This window comes from Saccostrea cucullata, unplaced genomic scaffold (assembly GCF_032062105.1).
Source record: "Saccostrea cucullata isolate Sc308-1 unplaced genomic scaffold, CSIRO_AGI_Scuc_v1 ctg17557, whole genome shotgun sequence".
In the NCBI taxonomy this organism is placed as follows: Eukaryota; Metazoa; Mollusca; class Bivalvia; order Ostreida; family Ostreidae; genus Saccostrea; species Saccostrea cuccullata.
This window is the reverse complement of record NW_026934090.1, coordinates 1-11,243: the sequence shown is the minus strand read 5'-3', so window position 1 is coordinate 11,243 and position 11,243 is coordinate 1. Positions and strand designations below refer to the sequence as shown.

Genomic DNA, 11,243 nt, shown 5'->3' with positions numbered 1-11,243 from the left:
TTATCTAAATAACGTACACAAATAAAATTTTGAATGTTTTATCCAGGGATATTCAGTTGATTTTGAAGGTTTTGCATTTATCTGAAGTGTTACAACCATTCATCCCCTTGGTATAGATAGGATATTTTGTTGGAACAAATCCAACTGCATGTCGTAAAATTTGACCTCAACATTCTATTCTTACTTTTATGCCTCTACATCACAACACATATTTTTGAAGACGAATAAAACAAATGCAAATGATTTAAAAGATATTCTTTTGAACATATTGCACGATGTTAACTTCTTAAAAATTTAAGACATTGATGGCCCAAGTCGACTGACAAAACCTTAAATAATTCAAGCTCATTTACAATGAGTCCATTTTTTAAATCATGATTGGCGTGGTAAATACAATTGTAAATATTGAATATTTTGAAATATGAGAAATAAACAAAGCGCAAGGAGAAGAAACAGCATATCAACTTATCTAGCCATAAAGCCATGGCCTATTTTAAAGAGTTTTATTATGAGGATTATGGAAGTAGGTTAGTAAATGAAGCATATTCTAGTCATACACACAAAAACACCACACAGAGATACAAATATATTATGGCAAACAATAAATGTGGATATCAAATGAAATATATGGAAAGAACAAACAGTATACAAGCTAAAAGTCCATTATAGTATACAAAATTGGTGCTAAGCAAACACGGACCTCAAAACATCAGAGGTGGGATCAGGTTCCATGGAGGAATGAACATCCCTTGCCGACTGGTCACACCCGCCATGTGCCACAAAATGTTGTTTTTGTATTCAGGTAGATTTTTCCCTTCAAATATAACACTTACACAGAGAATTACAAAGTGTTCGATTATATTTCGAAAATTTCAATGTTTTTCTTGTAAGAACTGAAGAATATTGAATGCAAAAAAGCAAAATTAAGTAATGGAGAAAGAAGTACGTGGGGGATATGAATATACAGCTACTGATAGTGGTTCTTTCCGCAAGGGAAATTGGGCCATAAAGTGATGCTTCCATGGAGGTTCATCGGCCCTTAAGGTCAAGATCTAGTAAATGAAAGGTGCCTACAGATTTATCAAACTTGGGAAATAAATTCTTTTATTGATGCTTTACAACTTTAGCTTGGTCAAATAAGGTGTTTCGGGGCATAATTTGTAGGTAATCAAGATGAAAAACTGTATTTTAAACTGTCATTTTCAATGAAAAATTAAGAAAACCAGTCAGGAATATGGGAGTTTTTTTCATAATCGACAAAGGAAATGTATCCAGATTGCCTACAGTCTCTCAGAAAACGGTAATTAGTATGTACATGACCTCGTCTTTAAATCAATATCAAATTTAATATAGGTATCCGGTTTACTTTTCATATGATTTCAAATTGAATGACAAGAAAATACCCTATTTTCTGCATAATTCTGCAAAAGCCGTAAAGTACGGGAAAAAGAAAGTTGAAGTTGATTATGACGTCATAATGGATCTAGCACCAAAAATTAGTCTCAAATTATTTACTAGATCTTGACCTTAAGTCATATTTTGCCCATGGGGAATTCGAAATCTCATGCTAGAGAGTAAACTTCTTGAAGAAGTCTTATTCTAGAGAAGGACTATCAGGGAAGTCCTAATCTATGGAGACTGTCTTTTTATTACACCTATGGTTTAAGGCTAATTTTTTTGTTTCCAACTGCTAACACCTTTCCCAATACACAATTTTTTGACACATGCTCAAAAATTGAAGGAAAAACAGATTTGCCACTTAACGTCCTTAAATGATGTTTTTATCAAACTTTTTTAATCTTAATAATCCTATTTTTCTATAATCTACTGTTATTTTATGTACTTGACATTGGAAATTTATTTACATATATAGAAATGTAGATAACCGATTTTCAGTGTTGTAATTTTACACTTCTGATGACTTTGTCCCATTTTGATTTGTATATATTTTTGGCTTCTATTATCAGCAAGTTACATAATTTTATCTATACCCTAAAAAACAAAGATAAATCATTGGCACATCAATTGCTAGATAAACTGTTGAGAAAAATAAATATCTGTGCTGGTCGCGTTAAGATAACATCTTATTTCTCCCTGCAACTGGTATTCACAATATTTACTGTATGAGACGTTTCCATTATATAAAATCTACTGGGAATAATTTTATATACATGTATGTGCCTTCGTACGTCCTTAAAAGGAAATTCGAGTACATTTTACAAAATACGGCATCCTTCAATTCTAAGCAAGATATCTGAAAATCAGTTATCAACTACGGTTTGATATTTACATATATACTGAATTAAAATCAATCTTCCACCTTCATTTGATTATTTTAATCCCGTGGGGATCCGGGTTAGAATAGGTCCTCAGTACCCCCTTGCTTGTCGTAAAAGGCGACTAAATGGGGCGGTCCTTCGGATGAGACCGTATAAACCGAGGCCCAGTGTCACAGCAGGTGTGGCACGATAAAGATCCCTCCCTTCTCAATGGCCCTGGGTGCCGAGCATCTAGGCCGAAATTTGCAGCCCTTCACCGGCAATGGTGACGTCTCCATATCAGTGAAATATTCTGGAGAGGGACGTTAAACAATATACAATCAATCAATCAATCATTTGATTATTTTACCTTTTATCATCTGTAATTGTTTTTGGGCCTTGAATAACGGGGAAGTTACATGTAAAATAGCTTTAACTATAATCCAGATCCTGACAGTAAAAGGCACACTAATTACTAGGTAAACTGATGATAACCATTCTCAAAAACTATTTATCAGAATAAAATAAAATTCACAAGTTATGGAAGCTAGCATGAGACATATAATATAGACACTGAAAGAAATGAAATTGCATGTAAACTTTACCAACTGGAATCTCTGGCTGCTTGGCACAGGTTGCAAGAAAATCAAAGACAAGGAATGAAGGATTTGGAGATAAGGAACAGTATTCAATATCAAAATTACTCATCTGGTGAAAAACACACACCATAGTACAATAAAATATATTTGCAAAGAATGACTGCACTTAAGGACGTTATTTGGAACCTTTTCGGTTACCCATTTTAAGCTTAACATTACAATATATCGCTTAATTAATCTATGATTAATGTGCAAGCATATGTTTTTGATATTTATTTCTAGAATTTTTCGTCATGCATATTTCTATAATTACATACAACGCTATTGAAAAGAACATGTTTAAGCCATAAATTCCGGAAAATTGAACTGGACCGCTTTCGATTTTAAGGTGGCAGCAAAGGGGCGGAGACATTTAAATCGCATGGAAATGGATCATAAGCACATGGTTTTCCGTATTTGATTTACATTATATATGAAAAAGGCGGAGAGGAGGGTTTTGTGTTCATTGTGTACAAAAAATAAATGATTTATAACCATGCATATAATTTCATTAATTTGTATCCACGTAAGTAAGTAAAGTAAGTAAAGAGCAGAACATTAAGAGAAAAACAAAAAGTTCATAAAAATAAACAAAATTGTGATAAATATATGTCTGCATTTTGTACGCTTAGGTTTGTAGTGTCTTTTTTAAGAATTATTGGTAGATGAAAATGACACTGAAATACATTTTCATTTTCTGAACATAATGGACTGTCTTAGCGTAAATGAAAAATAATTTGCAACAACCTGTCTATAGGATAATCTGAAATAAGTACACACAATAAATCCATAAATGAGATGCCATTTGATTACTGGCAGAGATAATTTTCAAAAGAGTTTTGATCTTTATTCAGAGTACAAAGGACAATGCATTAAAGAAAATGAATTTCTGCTTCTACATTATCAAGCACTGCATAATTTTCTCTATCTAACGTTCTTTTAAAATTGTAATACTTAAAATCTCACTGCTCATGTAGTATTTGCTGTCAAGCAGCGAATTAACTAAATCTTAAAATAATTATAAATTATGTGTTCGAACCTACATGTATTTAAAAAAAATGACATTTTCACTTTTTCTTAATCATCTTGAATAATAATTGTGGACTAAATTAATTAGTAACGGAAAAATAAAATAAAAAGTTTAGGTTTTTTTTTTTGGTGTGACTGTGGGCTCCTACCCTGACCTAAAACTGGTCGGGCTCCCGTTTTCAAAATTTCTGGATCCGCCACTGCTATATGTACAGCATGTAATCGGCAAAATAATACCCCTTTTCTTTTAAATGCTCCGAACAAAAACACTGTAGTGAAAGAAGTCAACGTAAACTTTAAAACGCCAATGAACTGTTCGCAATGATCTTCAATGTTTTGAAAATGGAAGTACATGTAGATTTAAAAAGAATTTTCCAACGACTGACACAATGGAAGCGTATCGAACACTTGAATGTCACGTGAGAAAAGTGATTATAATATCAAACGGGTCACATGGGCTGACACTCGGTGACTTGCTAATTTAGTAGCTAACTCGAACGAAGTTTGGGTACATTTTTTTAAAAATTAGATATGAGCCGCAACTTGACCAACATTGTCCTTTGGATATGTATAGGTTTAAAGTAAAATACACATTCTGTGCAAATACGAAAAATGGTCAAGTTGCGGCTCGATGTAAACAAAGTCGTTGAAAACTGGTATGCATATGAATAACAATAGAAATGAGACAAAACTGTAAGACCCCCGTCTCAAAAGGTAGTGTCGCTCGGTATTATTTAATACTTTCATGTAATATAATACACCAAAACCTGCTCTTAAGACATTGTTTAATACCTATTAAACATAAATTTAATGAATTTTGGAATTTTATTTTGCGCAAAACATCGGGTTCCAACTCTCATAGCTTAAGTGCAGTCATTCTTTTCATACAAATCAATTGCTTGATCATATCATGAAACCAAAAATAATTAGACAATTTTCTTTAAATAAAATTTTATTATCTTCAAAGGCTTTAATTTCGCTAAAAGACAAAAAATGTGGTTTTACGTCAACCAAGTAATTAGTCTTTGGTATGGAGCTATCTTTCAATTTCCGAGTATACAAGTCACGTAATTCACAATCCTTAAGAAAGGTCATCATAAAAGTAAAACAAAAAACCTTTAATCTTGATACCATGCAGCAAATTTATCATCTCATATATAATATACCATTTTGTATATTTAAATGATGATGTATATCAAAGTTACCGTCACACCAATAAGCAATTAAGATAACGTTGCCTACTTTCAAAGTACATATACTTGACTTTTGGTGAAACATCTCGACTATCCACTGGAAGTCTACTTATAGATTTTTTTTTCATTTTCATTATTTGTAAAGTTTGTAAATTATTTCAAACTTATTTAATTTTCTGTTTTAAATAAATGACTAAATCTCTAAGATATTATTATTAAAGGCCCTTAATTGTGATAAATTAGAATTGGGTTGTTTATTCAAAAAGCTTACTTTAACTGTTTTGGAGACTTTAATTGAAAATGACACAATCACAATTTACATGCATGTAAATAGGTATTATTTTTTATCAATACTACATGTTTAGTGCCAGTTCAGATTATCAACAATCTAATAAGAATGAAATAAGTGCTAACAAAAATCATCGATGACGTAGCACAGTTTTATACAACCGTGCCTCACTGGGACACACAGCAGGTTTCACACAATTGTCATCTTTATATGTAGTTTGTTAACTTGTTTTATAATTTCAGTTCCCTCTTCAACGAAAGTAATTAGAGTAAAGTAATAAAATCTTGTTTTACAAAATCTTTTTGCATCTCAAGAAATGCACAAAATTTGAAAAAAAATAAATGTTGAAATAATAGTGAAATGTTTCCTTTTCAGCTAAGTATAACATGCAGATACTGTTTGACATAAAAAAGTCATTGGAAAAGTCAATTGTAATTGTCAGATATGAATAATTTTTAAATAAATTAAGTTAACTAGCTGATCAACCTACGAAACAACACAGGAGTCATCGCGAACTCTCCTCCTCTGCTGAGCTTGCCTAGATTGCAGCTGACTGGATAAGGCCTGCATAGGTTCAATATAGTTTTTTCTCAGCCAACTCATCTTAAACGTCATAATTTTCTTCACAGTGCGAGACTGTCCACCAATCATTATGGATCGCGAAACAAGCATTCTATTCGAAACAACCCCTAAATCGAAAAACTCATTGCCTAAATTCCCACACATTCCATCGTTCTGAAAGATGATTTTGTTGATCAAAACATCTGGTGAAAGAAGGGAGCAAAACACGAGGAGTTCCAGCGTTTGTTCTTCGGACAAAGCCCAGTGGCGATCATAGTCTCTAAGCATTCGTATGTTGGCGGAATCAGAGTCGTCCAGTTGTAGTAATGTGCATATGCAATCAAGGTAATACATAAGTCTTCCTTTGGGTGTATCAGGAATTGTGACTCTTGTGCCAGTGGCTTTGAGATGAATTTTCGTATTCTCCATTGCAAAGGCCATTTTCATCAATTTTTTTCGCAACGATATGTACCTTATGATTAAAAAGCAGCAATACACTGGCAATCAGAAGAGTCACTTTCATTTTATATAGTTGCCTATTGACGTCCTTAGCAGGAAAAACGATAGCATTTTATCATCTAATAAGTAGGGTATCTGAAAATCCCCACTCGTTTATAATTTCATATTATTATGTTTACTTTAGAATCACATCAGTTGGTAGATAAACAAAATTAACAAACTTTAAATTTTCAAAAACTACAATTTACAAATTGCTTTGAATTTTGTCTATGTCTGTATTTCAGATAATAAAAAGGATTTTCTGTCCTTTAATCGAAGATTCAGGGGTATATACTTTTGCCCGTCTATCTGTCTGTTTGTCAGCAAAAACTTTAATTCTGTCCTTTACTTTTGAGTAGGTGGGAATATTGCTTTCATGTTTCACAGGTGTATTTTTATGTGACAAGACCTTTTTTTTTATATCATCAAATTTAACTTCGTATCCTTAAACTTGGAGTTTGACCCACTTTTACAAAATAATTCGAACTTAGACCATAGCAAAAACGTTTGAATAATTGGTCTAGGACTTTCATACTTCACATGTGTATTCACTGTATTGCATTAACCTTTAGATCTTGACCTCAGAGTTTGACCCACTTTTAAATAATCATAACAATAATTTTTGACTGATAGTACTAGGACTTTTTCATATGTATATATGTTTTGTGACAAGACGTTCCTTTTGATACCAATCATTTTGACCTTGATGTTAGAGTTTAATCCACTTTTTAAAATTTTTAACCTTGACTATTATGTTTGAACTGTTAGTTCTATGGCTTTCATATTTCACAGGACTAGTGTATTCCTTGTTACATGATCTTCCTTAGGATACCAACAAATTTGACTTTGACCTTGGACTTTTACTTGCATTTGAGAAATTATAGCCCTCAGGAGAAGCTGCCATACGAGGGGCGTCGGTGTCTCACAAATACCCTTAATAAATTATGGGATGCAACCTGCCTAATTTTAATCTCAGAGCATTTCTATAAAAAATTCAAAAATTTCGCAATAATGAATGTACCATTTTTTTCTAACCGGGATGCCAATTTCACCCAAGAAAAAAATCGGGACTTTTAGTCGAGTTCGCGATGATCATCAAGTCGATATATGTCTTTTAGATTGCTCATGCATTATTATAATAAAAGCATCGTCATAAATTGTACATTTGAAAACCAATATTTACCACGCAATAAAATAAATGATTGTCCCATATTATATTTTAATATGCGTTATCAATTTTTGTGTTTTTTTCCCTACCATCTCGTGTCAATAAAATATACTCATCAAACTAAGGTCATTTGAATATGTTTAATTCGAACTTAATTATTGACCTCTTAATTGTATAAAGACTTTGCGGAGAAAAACAATGGTGGAGAATATATGATATTTATTATATTTTGATATCACATAGATTATCTTCGATAAAGCATGCATATAAATGTAAGGTAGTATATAGTGAAGTATTGTTTCCTTATGTGAACAAGAAAAACAAGTTTTTTATTCAGTAGATGCTTTCGACCATAAACGCATTTTTATTGGTTCAGTTTTCTTTTATTTTAAGTTTGTACTGTATGTACATTTATTTACTTGTCTATTCAATATAATATCCTGAATTGTATACTTTAATTAAAAAGAACTCTATTTATATTTTCATTTAGTTTTAATATGTCTAGGAAATAAATAGATATTCATTCCAAAATACTGTAGGCCCCTAATAAAAAGACTGTAATAAAAAATAAAGTAATCAAATGAGTTATTCAACAAAACACATCTTGAAAGAAGCTTTGTACAGCACAACATTTAACGTTATTGGATTCACAAAGGTTAAATCAGATCTAGTAGTTCCTTTTGCAATTACATGTATATACACACAACGTAGTGATTTTACTCCTTGCATTGATATTACTTCACAAAATAATGCAACTGTCATCATTTCGTCTTCGTGCAGCAATTGCACGCCTTCGTCTCTCCTCCGCCTCTTCCATTTCCCGCGCCATGGCTTGCATGGGTGTGATGTAATAAGTCCTTAACCAATCCATTTTAAAGGTCATGATTTTTCGGATATTTCTTGTTTGACCACCAATGACGATCGATCTCGAGACTAACATTCTGTTTGAGATGGTTCCAATTTCAAAGAAGTTGTTGCTTTTGTCGCCACACATTTCATCATTTTGGAAGAAAACCTTGTTCAGAAGCACGTCAGGAGATATCATTGCACACAATATCAGGAGCTCACTTTTTTGTTCTTCACTCAAATATCGATAGTTTTGATAGTCTCGCAGTCGTTCAATATTCTGAGTGTCCGAGCTGTCCAGTGCTAAAGCATTACACACGCAATCTAGGTAATACATAAGCTTAGCTCTGGGATCATTTGGTACCGTAACTGTACGCCCCGTCTCCTTTACTTGCAAACGAACGTTTCCAATTGCGAAAGCCATTTTGTCCTATCACATATATGTCCAGAATGATAATAGTGTAATTATTCTATTGCAGTCAATATTTAAAGATTTGCGTTCTTCTTTGGGGGATTTTCAGGTAATTTCCTCCAAACAAAGTCTACTTTCAATTTGTCTTGTCTCATTCTGAGCTGCTTATTAAACAAGTATTTAAAATGAGATGATAAACAGGAAGTCGAAAAATTAGAATAAAAAATGTTCTTCACTGAGAGGATTACTTTCATATTATTTTATAATTTATATTAAACTTGGACCAACTTCCGTTTTGAGAATTTTTTAAAAATATCACAATAGAAAATACATATATATGTAGAGAGTAAGCTCGATAGACAATCAATAACTTGTACGCTTAATATTTGTGGCTGGCGTAAATCATAGATTTATAATATCCGTGAGTGATTTATGCTCACATGATATAGCTTATATCCTATTACAAACTAAAGTGATACTGCAAATAAAACGCTTGACGATTTGTTGAGCGTGAAAATATGTACTTGTACAACAATACATGAAGAAAATTCGTTACGCTTAATTCATAAACAAAAGATGTTAAATTAAACTCATGGATTTGAAAAACCCTATAAAGCATACTTGGACTACAACAAGAAAATATATTGATAGTTAAAGTTTTTGTGAAATCAATCTTAAGTTTATTATCAAAAGACCTCGAATGACACAACGGCGTGCACAAAAATAACGTAACGAACTAGAACATATCTATATTTAGATTCTGAAATTTTTCTATTCATTGCTGAGGTATTTAAAAAAGACAGACATGGTTATGACGAGTTTTTGTTTTAAATAAAAGTATTGCAAATATTTACGACATAATTTTTCTTCTGCCAAAATTATTGTGATATTTTGTTTCAGCACTTCTTTACTGTTTTATACAGTCTAACTTTATCAGTGAAACATGTCTAATCCGACATGCACTGGGAGACATATTTTGAGTCGGGATAGACTGGGTTTCGGATTGCACAGTGTTAAAGGTGTAAAAAAAAATGGAAAAGAAATTTAACGTCGGAATTCACAGTGTGACGGATTGCAAGGTGTCGTATTGGACAGCTTTCACTGTACATGTAACTTTACAAGTATACATATAAGCAATATATTTCAAAATACGTATAAAACAACTGTTATTCACAATACCTTTCGTTGATGCAGTCTGACATATGCGTCATAGACAGAGAACATACATGTAAATGAATATCTGTTTAAGAGTTCTGAATGCTAAATATATGTTAAATTTATCTGCCGTGGTACTCATTAAATTATACATTTATATCGAATATTCAATTGCGATAAAATATTGTTTTTTTTTTCAATACATGGAAATACATTTTTTGAAAAATTATGTTATACCTGGTACATGTGTAGTTTTAACAAAAGATACTGGGTATTACAACTGTGAAAGTTTTCTGGTGTCAATGATTATTGTCAAACTTCAAATAGTGATTTGTGCAGCTTATGTGAATTGTCCTCTTATTTGTGCACCTCCCATGTTCTTTTTTTTAAGGGGAGATATTGTATCAATTTAGTGAAAACCGTACAAATGCCCAATTTTAAATTGCAAAGTGAGTGATCTTAGTATATTCTTAAACTGTCTTCCGATGCTTATCTTAATGTATTTACATTGCTGATATGCCTCTATGTTTTTAAAAGATAATAAAGGCCATCATCATGCAAAGGAATAAGAAAAAAAATAAACTTCTACATACTAATCAAATAACTTTAAAAAGATCGTTATTTTGTGTTGGAAAATTATTTTCAATGAGGAAACGAATTCGGGCATCATTTGGTCGAATTATTCGTACCCCTAAGGGTCATATGTGAAACTTCTTCATATCTCAGATTCTGAAGTGACGTCATCATATAAAAATATCCAACCAAATGCAAATATACGGAAGCGTACTTTATTTTCAAAGTACATTAATATGATCAATATAAACGAACTTTGAAAATAATATTATTTTTTCAAAGTGCATTTACTTTCAGAGTGCGTCGTACCATCTTTATTTGTAAGTGCTGGAGTAACTAAGTCTCCATTTTCGAGCAGAATTACTACTTTCTCATAATAAGTATCACAGGGTTACTTATTGACAGTTTACAATTACCAATAAGTAGGTATACATCTTGTACTTATTGGTAGTTAATTAATGTTCAAGGTTGTATAAGCAAAGCCTTGTAATGTCCAGAGCAAATTTTGATGTGGCTTGAGACTATTAATCACCTTTAAAAAAAAACATACATCACAATGAGTCTACCTAATCATGTTTTGAAATAATTTTAATTTGAAGTGCTTTAATTTCTTTCAAAAGGCA

At 32.0% G+C, this 11,243-nt stretch overlaps 1 protein-coding gene across 1 annotated transcript; it reads right to left on the bottom strand.

The window, feature by feature from the left end:
- Positions 1–8,165: 8,165 nt before the first annotated feature.
- On the bottom strand, positions 8,166–9,087 carry LOC134239918 (uncharacterized). The gene has a single exon (XM_062722051.1). It carries the CDS (start codon positions 8,902–8,904, stop codon positions 8,374–8,376), a length of 531 nt encoding a protein of 176 aa, XP_062578035.1. The 5' UTR covers positions 8,905–9,087; the 3' UTR covers positions 8,166–8,373.
- Positions 9,088–11,243: the final 2,156 nt, after the last annotated feature.